The sequence below is a fragment of the Lichenostomus cassidix genome, chromosome 3, assembly GCF_008360975.1.
Source record: "Lichenostomus cassidix isolate B80296 chromosome 3, HeHo_3.0, whole genome shotgun sequence".
NCBI lineage: Eukaryota > Metazoa > Chordata > Aves > Passeriformes > Meliphagidae > Lichenostomus > Lichenostomus cassidix.
Window position 1 is genome coordinate 34,002,599 of NC_139483.1, and position 22,730 is coordinate 34,025,328.

The following is a 22,730-nucleotide window of genomic DNA, read 5'->3' on the forward strand; positions in this document are numbered from 1 at the left end:
ATCTAAAATGGACTTTATCAGTGCTTCTTGTCACTTTGCCAACTTATAATAGAAGGCAAGCAGTTGGCTGTACAGGGAGAAACACACCTGTGAGAATTGCTGTGACACTTCCTGTAGATCATGTACAGTACTGAATTGGTAAACAGCTCTTTCGAGAGCGTTTTTTTAATTTTCCCTAAAGCAGGAAAAACTTCAGGTTAGCAGATATTCTGCATATTTCTATGAGTGGAATGAACTTACTTGCCAACCTCAGTATATGTGTGTATGCTGTTATTTGGTACTAGTTTTTAGGCTTCTGTGGAGCATCAGACTACTGAAGGACAGTTTTGTATTTGGCTGTGGCCTCTCATACTGGAGGATGGTTTCTGATAATTCCAACAAGAAGAAACCTACCCTTCATAACTGGATGATATTTTAACTTTTTTGAAGTGTTTCTTGTCAGGTTCTATATTGGAAACTTGCTTGTTGATAGTAAATAAAACTGGGTTGAGCTACTTAGAATGTGCAATGTGAGTGCTGCAGTTGAATGTAAGGATATAAAGATTAAAAATATGTTTGTTCCTTTTGTCATTACTTGTCAGAGTCTGTGCAACTGTTTTGTAGCACTGGATTTTCCAAGCTTGTCTGTCTACAAAACATCTGGTGTTCTGTAGTGAAGAATACCTAATGCCTAGTTTACTTTCTTCAATTTTGCTTAAAAAGCATATGATAGGGCAAGGGGGAATGTTTTAAAACTGAAAGAGAATAGGCTTTGATTTGGTGTTAGGAAGAAATTCTTTACCTTGAGGGTGGTAAGGCACTGGAACAGGTGGCCCAGAGAAGTTGTGGATGCTCTAGAAGTGTTCAAGGCCAGGCTGGATGGGGCTTTGAACAACCTGGTGTAGTGGAAGGTGTCCCTGCCCATGACAGGGGAGTTGGAACTGAAAGTCCCTTCAAATCCATGCCATTCTATGGTTCTGAGTTGGTGGGATGTTGCTGTGTGTGCACTTGACCTAAGGAAACTGAGATATAAGGACTGGTAATCTTGGAATTCTACATTGACTGGATTTGTATTTCTTTCTGGAGGAAAAAAGATCTTGTTGCACGTGACTCCTAAAAGGAAGGTTGGCAGTTTTACTGTGGGAACGCCAGTTATGCACATTGATCAGGATTGATTCAAAAGGAACAGTTATTTAAGCAGAGAGACTCATTCTGGCCCCACTATCCCTAGCCCTTTTGACAGCAAGGAGTGCAGTGTGCTTGATCAATTCTCCAAGAATGTGTGATAATTTAGGACTGCTGATAAACACACTTTTGGTCATATAATGGGATCAGAAGCCTGGCATCTTGCAGCATTTCTGTAATAAAAAGTTATCTCTGTGGAATGAAGTCTATGTGATGCATTTTTTAAATCGTCTTTTAAAATGCTCTCTTTCTGACTCAATTTTGACTTCTGTAACAGCTGCAGATTCTGTACAATGTTCTCACTTCCATTATAAATATAACTTCAACTATTTGCAAAAGTTATTTCTGTTAGAATAGCACTCATTTGTACTACAGCTATGCATTTTCCTGAGATGACATAGTTTTTCATACAGATGGAAGTAAACAATGCCAGTTGCTTTAGCAAAATGGGCAATAGAACAGCTGTGAGACATGGTATTTGGCAAATCCCACTGTTTAGATTAATCCATTATTTTTTTTAATCTGTTGTCTTCTGTTTAGCACTATGTTGAACTTGAAGTGAATTGCACCCAACTCCAAAGCAGCTGAATTTATGTACTGCAGCTGAAATTCAATAGTGAGAGAGTTTGTTTGTTTATTTTAGATGAAAACTGGGATGACGATCAGCTTCTTGGATTTGAACCATGCAATGAAAACCTCATAACAGGTTGTAACATAATCAACGGGAAATGTGAATGTGACACCATTCGGACCTGTAACAATCCATTTGAGTTTCCAAGCCGGGATACTTGTCTGTCGGCCTTAAAAAGGATTGAAGGTAAGCACTTGTCTTCAGTAATTCAGAGTTAGTAATTTTTTCTATGCAGCTGAGGAAAAAGTAGTTTAGTTTGTATGTTTTAGGATGTGTAGTTTCAGATACCTCTAGTCTTCTACACGTCAGAAAACAGGTGTATGTTTTAGAGGTTGGTGAGATTAGGATTCCAAATGCTTAAGTGTGAGGAGGATAAAAAACATGCTTTGTGTGCTATGATGTCTGCAGATTTTATGACTAAATGGTTTGTGGTAGCTACCTTTGCTTATCTTCATCTGCAAAGCAGGAAAACCCTCTTCAGATGTATTGAATTGACTGACTAATGAATAAACCCAGTGGATTTGAATAGTAAAGGCATAGAAAAAGGAGTAGTTACTGATTATACTTGTATGTTTTTATTATATGAATGTATGAATTGCGATTTTCTTTTATGTTGGCATAATGTTGCATTACATTAATGCTCGTTTTACAGTTCCTCTGGTTCTTTGATTAGATTTGTGTTAGGCCCCATATGTTAATGCTTATGCATACATCCATATTTATTTTGCTTTTTTTTTTTCTTTTTGTTGCTTATGGCTGAACTGGAAGTGAGTTGTCTCAAATATATCCAGCTCAAGTTAAATTTACATGGTGTATTTCTGGATTGTTCTGAACAGCAATCAGAGGAGTGATCTTGGACCCTTTCTATGATGCTGTAATTACTGTTTGTTCTCCAAAGTGTTCAGGAGCATGCAGAAGTTGATTAGTGGTGTGGATCTGCTTAATTAGCCTTCTTTAAAGATGTATTGCAGAAGTGAATGTATTGATAAGGCTACTGACCATATTTTAAGTTAAGGGAATCTTTGACTTAAGGAAGTGTGATGTCATCTGTTGTACTTCTTGTGTGTTAAGAAAATTGGTTTTGAGCTACCGATTTTAACTACGGAGATGTGAGAAACTGCATAAATGTACTCATGATCGTCAGCCATGATGTTGCTCACTGAATGTGTACAAGTGCTTGGTCTGGGCTTTTTTTTTCTTCTGTAACTCTAGGAAGAGCAGAGGCAGAACCTTTGGTCTCTTGCTGCTGTAGTAGTGGGCAATAGCATATATATGTTCTTCAGTTTTACCATTTCTTTTTTGACTTGTGAATGTGTGACTAAGACTGTAGTATTTCATCAGGACTCCATTGGCATGGCAGTTCATCATGTGCTTAACTCGCTATGAAAATCTGCTGTGGGTTGTCTTTTTGTGCTTTACAGTCTCAGAAGAAATGGACTTAGCATGTGGAATGGCATAGCTAAAGCAGGTTGATTCTCTTGAGTCACGTGCTTTCAGCTGTCTTTTTTCAGCTAACTTTTCATTGTAAAAAGAACAGCATTTTATAATTAGCCATGAGGTAACCATAGTCTACATGTAAACTGTCTGGAATAAGAGTGGTGGTGCAGTTACTTTCTCAGAGGTATAATTTTCTTTTTTTTATTTCTTTATGTAGTAGGGAGGGTGTTCTTCCAAAGCCTCAGACTATGGGGCACCAGTAGGAGTGTTTAGGGCCTGTTGACTTTTTAATTTTTCACAGTTGGGAAGGGATGGCTGATGCAAGTGTTGAAGCAACAACGGTGCCTTTAAATAACAGAAGTCTGGCAGTTACAACTTGAGTGTTATAACAGTCCAGCTTTTACTCATAAGAATGTGAATTTGCATTTGCATCCTCAGACTATCAAACTGTATCACTGAGGGATGTTGGAAGGTAAATCCCTTTGTATTTCCTGATAGACAGGCAGAAGTCATAATGTAATTTTGGTTTCTACTTTTTACAGATATAGTCTGTTAAATCTGCCTGCTGGATTTTGCACTGTAAATGCTTATTCCCTCTTTCTTCAGCTAGGATTGGTAATTGAATGCTAACTGCTAATGGAGGTTGTTTCTTTAAATGCATTAGTTCTTGTTTTGGTAATTAAAACCAAAGTAATGCTTCGTCCTGTACCTAAGCTAACGGAAAAGAAGAATAACTTTTTTCCACTAGTGCTTGCCACGTCCCTGTTTGCTAAGCAAGCCAAGTCTCTTAGGTAAAACGGAATAGACACTTTGGTGTGTCTGAGCCAGAATTTGCTGCTTGAATATTTCAGGTTTTCAAATTTTAATAGTCTGAAAATGGAATTCAGCCACTTGGAAAGTCCACCTGAAACATGGCTTAGGTAGTATACAAACCAGAGGGCTCTGTGAGCGTGTTAAAATAGAAAAATTTTTCAGTTTATTTAAGGCAAGCTAAATCTTAAAGTGTAGTGTCATGGAAAAAGGGATGATTCATAAGATCTGTTAAATATGTCAAATTAAGATTTCCCTGAAATCCTGACTACTGATGTATATACTTCACTCTTTTAGCTTGTCTGTTAAAGATAATAGCAAGAAGATTTGAAACTAGTAATTTAAACTTTTAAATATTCTAATAGAATCTGTTGCCATGGAAAGTGGGACCAAGAGAGGGTAGTCTAACTTCTCTCTCTTCACCACAATTTACATGGATAATTAAATACATAGTGTGATTAAAATGACATAAGTTGAATACCTGATTGATGGATACACCAGAATCAGAGTTTCTGAAGAAAACTGCACGGCTTGCTGAAAGCCTGCAGATAAGGAATCTGTTGTGTAGATACAACCTGACAAGTGAAAAACAGCTGAAATCTGGAGTCCTGTTTCCATGTGGGAACATGCTGAGGGATTGGGACTTTGGCACATACTTCATTTCCTTGTGTCTTTTTCTGCTAGCACCTTCACTTTCAAGAGCCTTTCCAGTCATCTTCATTCTTTATCTGCTTTGTCTTAAGCTTTTCAGGCTGTGTGTGGTCTTCCCTTCTGGGCTTGATGTCAATTCTAGCTTGCTTATTCTGCTAACCCAAAGTTTTCTCTTGTTAGCTTCATGTAGGATCTTTCTTTTCCTATTGGCTTGGGTTCTGCCTGACTTCCTGGGCTGCTCATATTTCATTTAAATGTTACCTCTGTCCCTCTCTTTGCCTACCTTTTTAATTCTGTTTGTATCCCAGTTCACTTGAAACAACTTCCTGTATCCTTCCTTCCCAAAATCAGGTCGCCTGGTCTCTAACGTAACATTTAAACGTCATTGACAGGGCCTAAAGCCATGTTCTTTATTTTGTCTGCCTGAGTCTTGCCTTACCCTGTACTGGGAAAGCCTGTACTGAGAAGAGAATAATCTCTACGCAATTGTGTGTAACCTCTGTAGATGTGCTGGTGTCTATTGGCAAGAAATATGGTGAGGCTCAAGTGCAGTCTCAGTAATACAGGTACTCAAGGAAGTTTTCATCTCCCTTGTTTTCCTGGAAAACAGTAGGATTAGATACATTTGAAAGGTTTGGTTTTGACACAGAACTTTGTAGCTAACGTCTGTCTAATTTTTGTGTAGATATGCTGGAAATATTCAGAGAGTTGTTACTTCAATAGAGTATATAGCATAAAGCACATTTATGCTAAGAGGTCTCCCAACTCCATCACCAGGCTTGAAGTGCCTGGTTTTTTACATGGACTATCAGCGGCTTTTCATAGAGAAGGTTTGTATAGAGGTCATGAACCATCCTACTATGAGGAAATGCATGCATTTGGGGCTAGAAAGAAATAGTCTGGAAAAGCTATTGCATAGCTAAATAATAATAAGTTCCTGTGTTGGGGTGTTTGGGTTGTTTTTTTCTTGGTTTGCTTTTTTTTTTCTTGTTTTGTTTTTTGTTTTTAATTGTCATTTAAAATGCTTTTGGTTATTGTCTTGATAAGTGCCTGTTCTGATACGGTTCAGGAAATCCTGTGTTCTTGAGCTTGAAAAGCTTGTTTCTATTCAGGAGCCTGCTAATGATGACAGCTTGGTTGAACTTGGACTGCTGGAGTGGACTGTGAAAAATATGGCCAGGGGGTAGAAAGTGACAAGATGCCTTCTGTCTGCTGAGCCACAGTTAACAGTCAGGAGACTTAATAAGCTGCATCTATGCATTCTTGCAGTCATGATTTGCAAAGAATTAGCTGCAGCCAGCACAAAAGAGTCAGTTCTTCAAACTTGGTGTGAGATACTGACAATTAGGGATGAGGGAATTAAAAGAGGAAGTAAATTTTTTTTATCACAATAAATTTGTAGGGCATTGATAGGAAGTACCACTAAAATATTCTAATGCAGTGCCTGTTCAGTTAGCTGAAAGTTGAGTTTCAATGGCTATATTCCAGTTCTGGGGTCTTCTGCTTTCTTTCCTTCTATGCCTAACTCTGGCAACAGTTCAGATGTTCTTGAGCCTGCTCCTCCTCCTGTACCAGAGCAGGCCTGGATCTGTGCTCTTACGTGCTGCCTCTTCAGAGGCATCAGCAGGTCTTCAAAATGATAGCTCACTTCTTAATAGAAGTTCCCTGCTAGAACAGCTATCTCCTCTTCCCTCTGGGAAGTGAGGGGAAAGTTGTGGGTCAGAGGCATCCAGTCTTTCACGAGGTAGGCTCTACATCAGGTTGAGTTCTCATCAACTTATGTACTAAAAACTTCAATCTGCAGATCACTGCCAAAGAGTTTGCTTTGATAATACCAGGTTCTGATGTGACACAGACAAACACGTTTTCCAGAGAGAACATAAGTGCCATCAGTCGTAGCAATGATGGTTTTGTCTCCTAGGTTCAGTGTACACTTGAGCTCTATGAGGAGAAACCAATCAACTTCATCAATCCTACTCTATCCAAACCATATTCCATTTCAAACTTAAACTCAGTCTTTATTCAGAATAAATGTGAAAGATAAAATTAGTACCTTTTTTGATGAAAGGTGTGATTAATGCTTTAGGTAAATGAACTGCTTTCACTTGTATCTCTGTCTACATGTAAAACGTGCTGCTGATACTAAATTATTGAAACTGTTTTAAGAGTTGCTTCTTGGTTACCTGGCTTGCACCTTTCCAAGCTATTCACTGCTGTCCTTCATAGGTGAAAGGAAAAGGCCTTTTAAGTTGCTGGTATCTATTAAGCTGGCTTATTGCAACACACTCCTTGCATTCCATTATTTTTTACATGTAACTGAATAACTTTATGCTGACAAATGTTGCAATACCTGTTAGACCAGTCCTGGAATAACAAATATGAGAAGGTAATTTTATTCTGAATGCTTGTTTGGTTGTTGTTAAGTCTGATTTGTGTAAAGTGTAAAACATTACTTGTGTGGTCTTAATGGCTGTATTGAAAAAAAAATACAACAGAATCCAGCTTTATGCTGATTTATCAAGCAAGGAGTGGAGTGAAATACTTTCAGATGTGCTTAATCTGATATACTTTCCACTCCCCTTGCAAAACAATTCATGTATGTTTTTGCTCAAATAACTGAACTTTGAAGGTTGGCATGTATTTGCAATAAGGAATGCAGTTGTGGCAAAGATCCAGATCTTACCTTGAACATGTTTGTGAGAGCCAAGTAAGTGCATTTAAAGGCAAATTTTCACATGAGCACAGTGGGAAACAGCAGTATAGCTTTTGGTTGTTTTTTTTTTTTCCTGAATGCATAGAGACAAAAGGAAAAAAAACTGATGTGGAAATAATACAGATTAGGAATGCTAATACAAACTTCAATATACAAAGCAATTTTCCAAAACAAAAAGGGAAGAGAACAAGATCATTAATTGATGAGAGGTTCTGTGACAGTGGCACATCTGGCAGTGCAGTTGCTTTCACAGCATGACAGTGCAGTATTAAATTTGCAGGACTTGTCACTTTTCCCTGACTCTAGTTCCTCAGAGAACTGTTCCCTGATTAAGGAAATATGATCTTTTCCTAATATATTGATTATTTTAGCATGTCCTATTTTTAAGGCAAGTTGTCACACAGACAAAATCTATGAGATCTCAAGCTAACCAGAGGAAAACCTTGTAGAAGTTTCAGAAAGATATCAGAAGGGAAAACTGACTCTCATATTTCTGTATTGATGTGGCTGGATACCTAATTTCAGGCTTAATTAGATTATGAATAATGCAGTTTGTATTAATAGGGGGAAAGCTGGATTGCAGGGACTGTTAGGAGGGAAGATTGAATATAGAACACAAAACTGAGCAGCTGGTTAAAAAGCCCCAAAGTGTTAGCATCACAAAAATTCCTTACAATTGGAAGTAATACTGTATCTTTTCTATTTTTCCTTGCCATTTTATGTAAATGTGTGGTGTTTTTACTGTGTAGTAATTGAGCTTATTGCTGTGCTGCACTCACTCATGTGAGCTGCTGTACAGCTGCCATGCCTGCCTGTCTGCATCCAAGTCCTTGGGCATGTAATGCGTACGGAGAGCGTACTGGATCTTCAATTTGTGACACTTCAATTTCCTTCAAGCTTGGCAGTATTGGAGATTGTTGTGGACAGAAGTGTAACCTTAACTGTAGGCCCTGGCATAGGACTGTGTGACAAATGCCTCCTACAAAGCCAGCAGTCAGATGTGGTGGTCAAAGCAGGGTTGTTCCGAGAGACAAAGGAGTATTCTTCTTGCATTTTTCTGTTCCAAATGCTTACCTGTATTCACCTGAAACTGAATACAAGATAACAGATTGTACCTGGAGCTTCTATGAGAGCAGGAAAAAGCAGGGTAGGTATCTTCCACCTGGTAAGGTCTTGCTCTTGATAAGTTCTGTGCCTCCCAAAAGCTCTTTTCCATGTTGGCAAGTAGGCTGTGCTTGAAGTATGTTCACTTCAACTGCAGACAAGCTACAGGTTAAAATGAAAGCTTGACCTTCTGTTCAAGTTGAGGAAGAGAGTGAAAATGGAGCAGGTGACTTTCAGCAGAACGCTGCCAGATGCAGTGTTGATTTTAAGGATCAAAAGTTAGCTGTTACACGTGACAGAAGAGACCTGAGCAAAGATCTCAGATGGAATGGTGTGTAAACATTAGGTTAGTGTTGAATAGTAGCAGGAAGCTATATTCCTGTGGCTGGGTCACAGGTCTTGTTTTGACAGGGCAAGTCTTGTTTGGATATATGTGGCATTGATGCTGACAGAGATAACTGAGTGTTGAATGGATGTATCCAGTGATAGTGGTATCAGTGACATACTGGTCAATATGACAATTTTAGTAGTGTGGCTATGTCTCTATAAAAAATAAGAAACAGTTTATTGTAAAATAAAGTTGATTTTTTTTTTGTTGTTGTTTGATCACATCCAGTAACTTCAGTTTTCTCTTTCAATCAATGATATTCCAGTATTTTGTAATTCTGAACAATTTTGTAGCATAGGACAAACAATTTTAGCACTTGTCTCCAAATTTAGGCCTTGAAGTTTTGGTGGTGTTTTCTAAATAAAACAAACACTACCCCACTTCCACATCATCAGACTAATTTTTCTCTGTAATAGAATGGAGCATCACCAGCAAAGTGTTTGTGTCCAAGATGTATGTATATATGGACACTAGAATGGAAACAAGATCCTTTAAACCAGTTGGGTTTTAGAGGAACTTTGCTTTTGAATGTGAAGCCTGACCGTGAGATTGAATGGCTTTCTCAAAAAAAAAAATCCAGCTAAAGACTTTCGTAGCTTTAATGATGATAAAAAATAGCTGTAGCCCTCCTGAATTCCTGCATATGTACTCTTCCCTGTTGTTCTAGACTCCTTCAAGTGTTCTGTGTTCAAAGTATTTTTTAAATTCTAACTGTTCAAATTCGTGGAAACTTCCTTCCTCATTCAACAAGTAATTTATATAGCTTGCCTAGAATCAGATGTTATATAAGTTCTGCCTTTTGTTCAGAAGAGGTAAAGCTTTCAATAACTCTTAGCTTCAGTTAGGAGCAGGAAAAATGGTACTTTTGTATGTTTTAGAGTCATGTAAAAATTGTTGTCATAGTGACAAACCAATCTACATAATTTAAGGTGCTAGAATTTAAATGACTTGTCAGATATGTATGCCAAAATCTCAGCTTCTATAAAAGACTGCACTAATAATGTAAAATGTTGAACCTGTTTGGCACTAGCATATAGCATTAGAAGGACAAAGAAAACACCCTTTTGATTTAAAACAAACAAGCATAAAAAAACCCCCAAATCCCAAACTGGAAACTCAGATCTGCTTTTGACCCTTGGTTAGGAGGTGCAGTCATATACAGCAGCAGAGGAAATGCCTAACATTCTCGTCATGTGAGCTGGGGCTTTCTTCCAGCCCTTTTGGCACACTTGCATGGGCAGGTCTGAGCTCTTTTCTTCGCAGTTGTCATTGCAGGCTTCTTGTAGAAGTGAATAGGGAGCACAGTAATGCCAAAAGCTACGTATTTTGTCTTTCTGCTTTGGGTTTTTCTTTAATTTTTATTAATTGCTGTATGGAATTTTGGAACACAAGTTTCTAAGCTCTTGTTCATTTTTAGAAGTCAGGATAAAATACTAGAATCAAGTAGTTTCTAATTCTAATTTACCAGAATTAAGTAAAAATAATATATTTTTTAAAAGCTAATCTGGATGCTTCTGAAGAAAATGATTTATCCAAACATCCAAAATGGTTTAATAAACTTGTGACTGATATACCATACTATAATGATGGATAGAAAACAAGATGTAAAATAAGTCTGTTAAACAAAATTTTGTAATTACTGTGCTGCTATAGTTTGTGAGCAGTGTGGGTATTCCTTACCTCAGTAGATCACATGTGACAGAAAACTAAAATAGCAATCTTGATGCTGTTGCTTTCCAGAAGTCTTGCACTTCAGACTGCCATATCAGCTGTAGAGCTAAAGTGTATACTTCAGTCTGTGACATCTTTCTGACCATCCAGTCCTTACCACGATGCAAGTCTCTGCTCTCAGCTTCCAGCTTGCAATAACTGGATACCTTCTTCTGGGGCTTTGAATGTCCTGCTGTGTGGGCATACTGAGTAGGACAAACACCTTGAGCCTGGAAGTCACTTGCCTAGAGCTGGAGAGCTATTGGGAGTTAAATGCTGTCAATGTCCTTGAACTGGACCTGTCCTTGAACAAGATGCTGGCAGCTGCCAAGTCATGAGTAGGAAGAGCAGAGTAAGGCAGGACTCCTCATCCTTTACTAGAAACTGAAAACTCCAAGTGAGCTAAGCAAGGTCAAGCTGCAGTGTGGGGGATGGGGGGGGAATGAAAAGAAAAATGAATAAATACCCATCTTTTGTTCCCTGGCATCTGCTCCTAATGTTGGAGAGTTAAAGCACTTAATGGATCAGCATGCTAATACTGTTTGTTGTGTGACCTTAAGTGTGCTATGCAAGAAGCTGAGTATTTCAGGAAAGTGGATATTTGGGAGGACATACAGGTAACTGAGGGTGGATGGGACCTGGATCCTGTCTCAAGGGCTGTACCTGGGTATCAGGGCTCTTATAAGGAACCGTGATCTGACTGGTTCATTGGTAGGTCTGGGTCTCTTGCAAAATATGATACACGTAACACCCAATGGATGAGTGTGAGGTGTGCAAGAAAATGAGGAGAAAAGGAAAATGTTGCCATTTAACATGTAAAGTGTGCTATTTTAGAACTTTTTACTACTGCATAAAGTTATTCTATCTTTAGCAAGATTTTGGTTTTCTAAACGCACGTTTGCTTAGTCTCTTGCAAAACTCTGTAGGGTGTTACTGAAATTCCCAAACCAGGTCTGTAGGAGCTAGCATCATATAAAGGGATGGTACACCTAGGTACTGCCTAAAAACAGTTTACTCTCTCCTTTCCACTGTCTGAGCAAGCTGTTTATTGAAATGAGGTTAAATAAGGACTCTGGCTAACCTCTAATTAAAAATCCCATATGAGGATTGTCCTATATAAGTGACTGTGCTTTACTGCAGTAATTTTGCAGGTTCCTTACCTTGCAAAGAGTTTCAACAGATCTGTTTGGTAGTAATGTGAAGTGAGATTAAGTGAAACTTGAAAACTGAGATAAAGCTGTAACTTTACAGTAACACATCCCTAACTTCTTTTGAATGGTGCTGTAATGTTCCAGTAATGTGAGTAGCTCTCTTACATGTAGACCAGAGCATGAGTGCTCATTGTAAGAAAGCCATGCACTTTCTGTGAGCCACCATGGGCTTGGTTCAGGAGGCTCCAGAGAGAAGTGTCTGTAGCTGACGTTGAGTTTTCTCAGAGTCCTGCATTTGTGAAGCATTAATTTGCCAATGCACTTATTCCAATAATCTCTGTTTTTCTTCTCAATCCTAGAGGCTGTTGCTGTGAAAGCTACTAGCTCATTGACAAGTGAAAGAGTGCTTTTCTTTGTAGCAGAAATCTAGTCTGTCTTTACAGCTGCAGTCCGCAAAACTTGTCATTGTGTGATCAAACATGGTTTCACATCAAGTCACGTGTGCATGTCTTTCCATCACTACAGTAGTTCTTACTTGTTTGATATTTTACACAACTGAAATTCAAATCTGTGGAATGTGGAGCAAGAAATAAAACATACTGAAATCTTCTCTTATTTTCTCATAAAAGTCCAGTGGAAACTCTTCAGGATTGGCTCACCTGTGAATCCCTTGTGGCAGATCTTCCTTTTTTTTGTTGTTTTTCTCCTCCCTCTTCTTCCCCACCTCTTAAGGGCAAAGTTGTCATAGGCTACACACAGTTGAGGAACTTTCTGGGGTGTGCAAGGATTGCTATGGAGTTGGAGGAAAAGCTTGAGAAGGCCATGGAAACTTGTCAAAAGGATAAGATTTACAACTGTATCATATTTGTGGTCTTGCTTTAGTTTTGGTGTATGGATTTTTTTGTCCTTTTTGTTTTGTGGTTTGGTGGCTTTTTTTGTTTTCTTTTGCTTGGTGAGTGTTTGTTTTTTTTTTGTTCTTTGGGTTTTTTTGGTTTTTCTGTTTTTCTGGATTGAAACTAAAATATCTCAATGTGTCTGTTATTTACTAAGGTATGTGTGGTAGATAGAGACCAGAAGTAGTCATGGTGTTCCAGGGTTACAAAAGTAGGCAAATGGAAGCTGAAACCTGAAGTATCTGTGAGGTATAGCCTAGTAAGAATATGACCTCACTTCAAATTTCTTCGTCAGTTTTCCCCCAGAAGAAGCCTATCTGTCATACATTTAAAAAAAGAATTGTATGTTGCCTGGCTATATCTGTGTGAGGTGTGTTTTCTGAATGTGCCTTTGATAAAATTTCTTTTCTTAAAAATGAATAAAAAAAGGGCGAGATGCTGTGTGCCTTGTAGTCTGGTGGTTTTGACCCATCCTGACTAAGTTGAATGAATTGATACTTTCTTTCTCATCTGTGTTTTGTGTAAACAAAGACTGACCTAGTTTAGGCATTAAAATGCTTCTGGCTTTGAATCCCAAGTGGAAAAGGGGGCTTTTGAGTTTATGGCCTGGTGAAAAAGGGGGTTTCTGCTGGCTTTTGCCTTGGGGAGTTCATGCCTCTATGCTTCTGTGTTCTCTCTCCCTGTTGCCTTGACATGACCTGCTGTGTGTCCATGCTGTGAACTGGGGAAGGGAATCCAGCAAAGATGGAGCCAACAAAGATGCTTTATTGATAAATTGCAATGCAGATGGTGTTGTGGAAAAATGAGGCTTTTATCATGCTGCTGCTTTTCTCTCTGCCTTTCTCTGTTTCCTGCTCATGATTACTTTTGATATTTATTAGATTTGAGTAATTTCAACAAATGGATAAGGACTTCAAAGATACTGTAATTCTGCAAGTACTGAATATGGGCAGGTGGCTATGAGACTATACAATAGGAAATCAACTTTGCTGTTAGGCAGCAGAGAGTCTGTGGGAGCTGGAGGACTGATGAAGAGAAATATACTATTACTATTTGAACAGCTAGAAAAGCTTCAATTGAAACTCTCATCTTGAGTACTACAGAATGCAGTTCTGAAATGAAGCCGCAGGGAACCAAGCTTAGCAATTTTGCTGCTAGTGAAACTATGTGTTCTCTATTCTATTCTCTGCTGTCAAATGCTTCCAGTAAAAAAAAAAAAGGGTATTAATAATGTGGTAGATACAGTAATTTGAGGCCCTAGATGCCACTAGGTGGCAGAACCCCTGCATCTATTTTGTGGATTTCTTTCTGTGTCTTGATTCTTCATCTGAGTGTATTGAAAATACTTTTCAGCTATCATGTAATGAGAATAGACATCAGTAGGGATGCTTACATGCTATCCTAATTGTGCTCATATTGACTGTTGTGGGAAACGTGGAGGGCTTGCAACACATCCTATCTTGTTCAGACTGCTACCCCTTCTGCTGCTCAAAGTAGTTGCTTGTATTTAGTTGCACTCAGATGTCAAAATATAACTCTTTCTTTCCCCTTTACTTGATTCTGTTATTAATAGATGGGACATGAGATGACAAAGTGACATTTAAGAGGAATGGTTTGTAAAGTGGCAGGAACATGGAGATGGTGAATGGTTTAACTTATGGTAGAAGGTGTGATTTTTGAGTGTTGGAAGCTCAGTGTTTTGGAGTGACTCGTTTGTGTTGGTGAGACCCTTGTAGCTGAGTAGTTATCAGTTGGAAACAAATGTCTTGAAGAATACCTGCTAATGATTCTCTTTAATAAGGTTCCTCTTCTCTTAGTGCTAGTTTGATTGCAGTGTGCTTGTCACCCATTCAGTGTGGGAGATCATTTTCACTTTATTTTATTGTTGTTTTGATTTACAGAGCAGCTGGGATGCTGGCTGAAAAAAGTCCAAGAATAGGGTCATTGCCTGCTTGTATTTACTAGTTGAGGGCTATGTAGTTGTGGGTGTTGGGGACAGGATAAATTCAATTATTAGGTATGTTTGCATGTTATATTAACATGGGAGGGATGAGGTATACAGCCCTCATCTTGCATTAAGGGATACAGTGCCACTAAGGCAGGAGATATCCACATCCTCGCGACCTACTCATTACTGTGCCAGCTCTTTTAATGAAGACCTCTATGAGTGGGTGCTTAGTAATGAATCTGATCAATACTGATTGATGAATCTAAAAGCAGTATGGGTCTGTTTCTTTTGGTGCTGGATTTTAGGGACACCATCTAGATATTTCAATTTGGAATATTAAAACTGACATGTCAGATTTCAAAGCAACTTGATTAGGGTTTTCAAAAGGTATTAGAATCAATTAAGAGAATATGATACCCACTCTGCATTAGCATACAGTTGATGCTGTGCTGCATGAGCATAGTTTCAGATGTTTCTGATCACCTATAAAGAAATATGAAGGGATAACAGCATACTCCCTTTGTTGGGTAAATATTGGTTAGTTTATAACTTCATTTTACTCTATTGGATTAATCACATGAATGAGAATGACCTTTTGAATGTAGTGCCTTGGAGGAATTGCACAAGTCTCTTATTTCTCAGTAAGTTCAAATAGAAGTTTGCATGCAAATGACTTTTTCCCGCCTCAGTTTTCTTTCAGTGTTCCAGTCAGCTGTGCAGAGTCTTCTTAACATTTTTAGTACATCTGCTGTGCCTGCTTCTAACTACCTCTTCCCCAGCTACCCTACTTCAAATCAGTCCTTCCTTATGATGATCTTCCTGGGCATGCTCACACCACCTGAATACTTAATTCCTTCCTTCATCCTCTGTGGATCTGCTCTGAGCAGCTTATCAAGAGACACAAGTGCTGTTGCAGCCACTGTCCAGCTGTGCAGTACTACCTGGGGGATGTGGTGGGAATGTTTGTGAACTTGTGCTCTTGGTGGTGGTTCTAGATGTAACTCTCATTCTAGTCTGGACAAGATGGGTTTGAGTGGGGGTTTTTTGGGGTTTCTTTTGTATTTTTTGGGGTTTTTTGGTTTTTTTTCATTTTTAAAGGAGGAGATTTTAGGCTGTCAGATGCAGGCGGCATGGCCTTTCTTGAAAAGCTCTTTATTGGCACACATATCTGAAGCTAGTTTGTCTTTACTGCTCTTTTTAAAACTACTAGTGCTTGTTTGAAGTGTCTTTGTGAAATGTGTATGGAAACATTGAAGGAAATACTGTGAAGGAAAGACATTCAGCCAAAAAACAGAGTAGTTTTCAGGAAGATGCTACTTTGGCTCGCAGTCTCTTTAGAATAGAAATGTAAATCGAAATAATAACCCCAAGTACCAAAATGTCATCTGTTTTTAATTTAAATATATTTTTAAAAATATTCTATGCTGACAGAAATGCCTGAAGCATCTTGATGTTCAGAATGATGTGTATAGTTTCACTCTTGTATCTTGTTCATGTCATCAGCTTTGTATAATTTCTAGCTACAAACCAATACCATGATCATTCAGCAGGCTTTAGTTGTCATGTTAAAGCTATGGGTATTTATACATAATATGCCTTCAGTTCCAAGTTATGCTGAAGTTATTGTTTTCCTATGTCATACGTATTTTACAGATATTATTTCTTGAAAGTAGGAGGTTGGTTTTTATAAATTAGATTTTTATGGGTTTTTTTAAATTTTAAATAGGACTTTAAAAACTGCATAGAAAGCAATCTTCCTTTCAGGAAGAAATGTGTTGACTCTGTGTTTTCCTGTGATGTTGAAAATAGCTGATGGTTTGATTGTTGCAACTTGAGAGCTCCAGCATATGAGATCTGTGTGGTGCTTGGTGAATCTTGCTACTGTCATTTAAGACAGTTTAGCATACTAAACTGGTGATGAAAGTAAGTTTGTACTGAGCAGATGAGCAGTGATGTCTGGATGTAACATCCCAATTTTGTTGACAATTTGAAAGTTGTGGTGATTCCTCATGAAGCTATCACAGTCAGGTAGAGAGAAAATAAACTTTTTAACGAAGCTTTGGCAAACCTCAGATGCTGAAGAGTTCAGTGTTGGTGAAGGAGGTTACTGAAAAGAAATGTAGTGGGCATGTGGAGACACTGAAAATACTACAGTTCCAAAGACAGCTGTGGAGTATGCGTTAAGAACAGCAGTATTAGAGATAATGGTGAATTTCTGTCCTGTTGATGAGATAATGACCAATACTGAATAGATGTTCCCCTTTGTGGTTGAGGTCTTGCATGGGGTCTTGATGGGTTTTTGTTTAGAGAGGGAAAAACTGGAAATCCACTGTGAGGGAAAATGTGTTGTGTAACACATCAGCCTTGGGTTATATTAGACCTTGTGTTGGAGTATGTGAAACACTGTGATATCTGCCTGTGAGCTTGGGTGACTAGCTCAAAAAGAGGCTTGGCTTTAAAACACTGTTTTGTCCCGATACACATGGTCATACTGAGGCTGTATGAGTGCAGTGAGCTTTGTGTAGAAATTCCTGGAATCATAATGATGATCCTTTCAGTCTGCCTGAAACAAGATGTAGAGATGCCAGATCATGCTGGTTTGAATGTCCAGATTGTGGCTGTGATTCAAATGAGTTTTCTGCCAACTTCTGCTTGAAGAAATTTAATTTAATCCTTGCAGTTCTTTTTTCATTTCACGGTGGATGTAATTGTTAGCTGGGATGCAAATATTTTAATTCTCCAGTGTAGCTTGTTGTGGGATGTTCTTTTTCTGCTTATTTATGAGAGTATGTTTGGGGAATGATGCATTGTTCTGGTGTGTCTTGTGCCCCTTAGGGACCTCAGTGACCCTGGGCTGTGGGTTTCACTGGGCTTTGGTGACTCTGCCTGGCCAAGAAGCTAGGCAGTAAGGTTCTCTAGAGATGTCACACTGTGTTAAGTGAATTAGATTTGGACTGTGCAGCCAGTGGTTCTTACCAGCTCCAGCATGATCCTTTTTAGCAGGTGGATTAAGTCTATCAGCTCTGCAGTCCCTGGCTTCCATCAGTCTTGAGCCTGTGGATTCGTTGGCACTGGAGAAGGTAAGTCCCTTGAAAGGGAATTTTCTTTGGAATAAAACCACCCCATCAAACCCAGCATCACTTTCAGTTAGTTTTTGAAGAGGCAATTGTAAGAGCTAGTGCTGTGTATTTATCACTAACACTGTGCATGCCAAATTACTATAGCTTGGATCACAGCTCTGGTGCAGCTCTGGTGCTTCTCAGCGTGACTCTGAGTCTGACTGAGTTCTGCTGAATCCAAGGGAATCACAGAGTGCCCAAGAGCAGTGCTGTGGCACTTCCTTGTGCGGTCCTGCTGCTCTCTGTTTGGACAGGGTGGGAGGGAAGTTACAGACTGCAGTTGCTGGCACTGAGCATCTGCAGAAGCTACTGATGGATGCTCTTGGTCATCTCGCTCTGCAGTAGTGGGGCTGCCACTGATCCAAAGAACTGTGCAAGAACAAATGGGCTGAACAAGAGCCATGCCTTCCAAGTGTTTTGAGACACTCTTCTTGTGTGTGTGAAGGTGCTGACCTCCCTTCCAGAAGATGATGGTAGAACTATTTTCTTTCAAGTGCAATAAATGGCTATTGACTTCACTGACCCATTAAAACTTAGCAAATCGAATGTTAAATGTACAGATGTTTTATCTGTGGAAAACATGAAGCATCCCTCAGGTACAGTCAGGTCATACAGTTTTCTCTCTCTTGTTTGGAAGTTCATCAATGGATTGTGGTTCTTAATGTCCAAAAATGACATCATTGAGACTTCCTTGGTCTGTGGCCCAAGAGGATATACAGACATTTAAAATTCTTACAGGTCTACAGTGAACATTGTGCAGCAGTGGAAGGAAAGATGACCATTGTCTGAGTCAACTTACTCGCTTGCCCCCACCACAGATCTTGACCACATAGGAATTCAAATGCATTTCAGTTTTTGATTCTTCATCTATAGAACTTGAAATAGCAGTTAAACGGAGGGAAGAGCATTAAGAAAATAGTAATGGATCAAGAATTTAAAAATTGGGTAAGAGATAAATGTTGAAAACTGTTCCTGACGTGCTTTCTAGACATTAGCAATAAGAGATTTTGGGTTTCTGATCCATTTGAAGCATCTCTGCAGAGGATACTGAATTTGTCTTGCTGTATTTCCAGCCTTTTTGCTTGGAAAAGAGGTCCTGAATCAGTGTTCACTGGAAATTATAGTAGTGGTGGACTGTTGTTTTCACTACTGAAGTAGTTTTCACTTCCGTTGTGGCAAATATGGGTTGTTATAATCCATGTTACATTGTAGGTAGCTTGATTTGAAACTTCCTCTTGTTTAGTCAACAAACATGATGGTAACTGAGTCTCCCCTACTTTTCTTGTTCATTTTGCTCTTACAGTTTTCTAACTGCAGTCACTTTCTTTTTTACATACTAACATTTGTGTTGACTTTTTCTCAGCTAGTTGCGGGAGCTTTATGTTCTTACATTTCACTTAATTTACCTCTAGGAGGAACATTTTAGGGAGCAGTTCATTGTTCCTGATGATAAAATCCTTTCTCTTCTAGTCAAGACATCTGCTTTGTTCTGTGCTGTATTCCCCAGAAACTATGAAACGTTCCCAGTTCAATATTATGCTGAAATTGCTCATTGCTAATTGCGTGTGGAAGTACAGGATAAGTTTTTATCACTGTTAATAATACTTTCTTTTCTATACTTTCATGGTCAAGGGGAAAAAAAAATCCTAAGTGTGTTTTTAGATGTTAGTAGCAAAAATTTAAAAATCCCATTTAACTGAAAAACCCCCCAGAGCAATAAAAAAATTCTGAAACATCCCAAAACCAAAAAAAGCCCAGCAGTTGGAGAAAGTTGGAAAAGTAACAACCACTACCTTTTCCTTTCAATCTCTCCCCTATAGAGAAGACACGGTGTCTAAACTGCATTAATTTTCACTATTTTGCTCTTGCATAGTCATGTTTAGACTCTAGTATTATTCAGCCTGCCTGTGTGCCAGTTAGATTCAATTAAAAAAAAAAGTAAACTTCTTCATTTTCTTAAAGTTCCAGGTTATATAAGAAGCAGGTTACTTTTCCTAGGTCAGCAGATGTGTAACAGATACCATGAAAACCAAGTGCTTGGAGAGCTTCCTAACATTTAAGTGTAGTGGAAATTTCCCTAGTTGCCATCTTCAGCTCAGACACAACCTCATTCTCATGCTTTCACAGCATGCTTGTCCTTTTAACATGAAGATCAGTAACCTAAACAGAAGTACTCAATATTGACTGTGCTAGTTCTTTTTAATTCTTGTGTGAAGCATTTCTTCCTTAAGATTTGGTTTTGGATTTTGGAAATAGCTTTATTAATACTTATGACAGACTTCAGAGTCCTTTAGCTTTTCTAGTCAGTTTTGGAATAGAAAATATTTGATGTGGATATTAAATACATCTCAATTTCTCTCTTTAGTTGTTCCTGTCTTTCCTTTTTTCCCACTTTGTGGACAAACCTTTGCCAGTTGTAATCTTCACCTGTAGTATTTCCACCATTGTTGGAATTCTTTTTACTCTGACATGTTTATACAAATGCAATTATTTTTTGTAATTCCACATTCGTAACATTCATATTACAATGTGCTCCCATTAGTTCTTAGTGCCCAATATTGATGCTGTTGTATTTAATATTGGGAGTTTTCTAATTGTTTACTGTTATAACACACCAATGACTTTAATTGAAAATAATCCTGTTTGGTTTATGTATTTGTGTATATAATGTATATGATTTCAGATTATCTGTTCTTATATTCTTGTGAACTGATACATTGCTGACTGAATTCTAAAATGTTAATTTTTAAAAGTATCTTTTAAATAGTATCTGAAGTCTCAGTTAAAAAAAATAAAAGGACTGTTTGTCCCTGTAAGATTTGAAAAGCAACACTAAAATATTTTTTGAGTAATATACTATTGTACTCAGCCTCATTCCTGTCTCTGCATTGCCTGCCTGTTGCCTTTTACTTTCAAAGCTGGTGGTACAGGTAAACACTTCAAAGATTGAGGAAGAGGATGCACTTGAGCTCCCCTCAAAGCACTTTAGAGAGGAAGTACAACTGACTCATCAATGAAATTGTCTATACAGCAAATGCTGGTAAGTGTACAAAATGAACTGGAAAAAAAATGCCTATGCTCTTTTAATTTTAGCAGTCCTGTAATAGGAGTACTGTTTAGATGAAAATGTATGTTTGCTTTTCAAGTTGAATGATGCTAAGTTAATCATCCTGTCTTTAATACATCTCTTAACTTGGATCTAGAGTTGTCAATTTCTTTCAGACACGACAAGAAGTTAATTTCCCTAGCCTGCTACCTTTCTTGACTTGGCTTTCTTCCTTACAATGTATTCTCCTGTTCCTTTCACAGTAAGAATATTTCTCAGTAGCAGCTTTACTTATCCACATAGTTAAAGCACAACTCTTTTTGGTGGAGGGGGGAATTGTTTCCTGAAGTATTCATGGATGCATGGATGGAAGTGTCTTAGATCTGCACTTAAGTCTTGCCGATTGTTTGCTAACTATGTAGAGTGCTTGTAACACTCAAACCATTTTGAATCCTTCTGTAATCAGATTTACTTTGTCTGTCTAAGATATGGGGATACTGATAATAGCTAGGTGAGTGTCAGCTGATTACATTGTAACTGCTCTTGTCCATGTGCTTAGCTTAGTGCAAATGCAAATTCAAATTTCTAAGTTTAGTTGGAATTTGCAGTTGGGACAGAGTGAGCACCCTGCCATTTCTTATCATGGATTAGCTGATAAGTGCTATCATTTTGAGACAAGGTAATATTAACATGGTTTATGTGGCATATTTGTGTTCTTGATATCACTGGAAGGGGAAGTTTAAAATTTGACCATTACCTATCCTTAATTTCTATTCTCATTATGTTTACGTGCTACTGTTGCTGTACATTAAACTTTTTTTTTGTTTGGGGTTTTTTTTTCGGTTTTGTAAGCCCAAGTGAGCCCTTCAGTAATAAAATAGATTTTTGTAGTTTCTTTATAGAAACTTTCATTGTGGTAGTTTCCCGGAAAAATTTACACAGCTACTTTCAGATGCTTTGGGTTTTGTTTGCTCTGAATTGATCTTCCCTACCTCCCACCATGTTCCAAATATGCTTTTTTGTTGGTTAATTCTGTCAGCTCCAGACACCTTCAGATGCATACTTCTGAGTAGCTTCAGGTGTTAGATATTTGTCATTGACTGAAAAGTTTCGTGGAAGTTATGCTTATACCACTAATGATTGTGTTCCAGTGAGACATGGGACTTTTGTGCACCTCAATTTTTTCTTTCCTTTTTGTGGGGGGAGCAGCATGTTGCAGGCTTTCCATCAGTAGAGGCTGGAATCCTTGTTTCCCTTCAGTGTTTTCAAACATGGTTCTTTAATGACTTGAGAGACTGTATTTGAGGCAAATCTCTCCTTGCCTATCTTGTAAACTTTACTTGCATTAACAACAACAGAAATAATTTCTGAAATACTAGTTGTTCCCTCTGCTGCACAGCTATTGAAAATTCTCGATAGCATTTTGCTTTTCTGGTGCTGTCATTCCTGGTAAAACTTTTCCATGTTATAACTACTGCTGTAGTTAATAACAAACCTTGAGAAGCAAACAGGCTCTCTGTGACAATTCTTTTATTAAACATTCATAGAAACATCTGTTAACTCCAGTAAGGACAGAAGTAAATGCCATGCTGTGTCATGGTAGTATTCTGGAGCTTAAGGCTCTAAGGGGGCTACCATCACTCCAAGTTAATTTTAGCTATGAGATAGAAAAAATTCAAGGAGCAGGAAACTTAAGACTGTTTATTTGAATATTAAGAGACAAATTCTACTTCACAAAAGTTCTCTTACTAACTGCTTTTGTCCTGAAATGCCCATCTTCGAGATGCAAAGTGATACCAGGCAAGCATCAGTGTGTATACTTGGGTTTTGTAAATATTGTGCAAAGGGACTGAAAACTGAAATGGGGTAGAGTAAGAAATGCAGTGAGGCCTGTTGATGGGAACTTTGATTAAAGAAAAACATGCAGTGGTGTGACCAAGAATTGGATTATTTAGATATAAAACC

At 38.3% G+C, this 22,730-nt stretch overlaps 1 protein-coding gene across 3 annotated transcripts in view; it reads left to right on the forward strand.

Moving 5' to 3' along the window:
- Positions 1 to 22,730, forward strand: part of CRIM1 (cysteine rich transmembrane BMP regulator 1) — a 173,826-nt gene that overhangs the window by 12,724 nt on the left and 138,372 nt on the right. For 2 of the 3 annotated variants that reach the window (XM_085055220.1, XM_085055219.1), the window contains exon 2: positions 1,808 to 1,981. In XM_085055220.1, coding sequence (XP_084911346.1) covers positions 1,808 to 1,981 — 174 coding nt within the window. Of the gene's footprint in view, positions 1 to 1,807; positions 1,982 to 22,730 lie in introns of those variants that run through there. The other variant, XM_085055222.1, reaches the window with a different exon arrangement.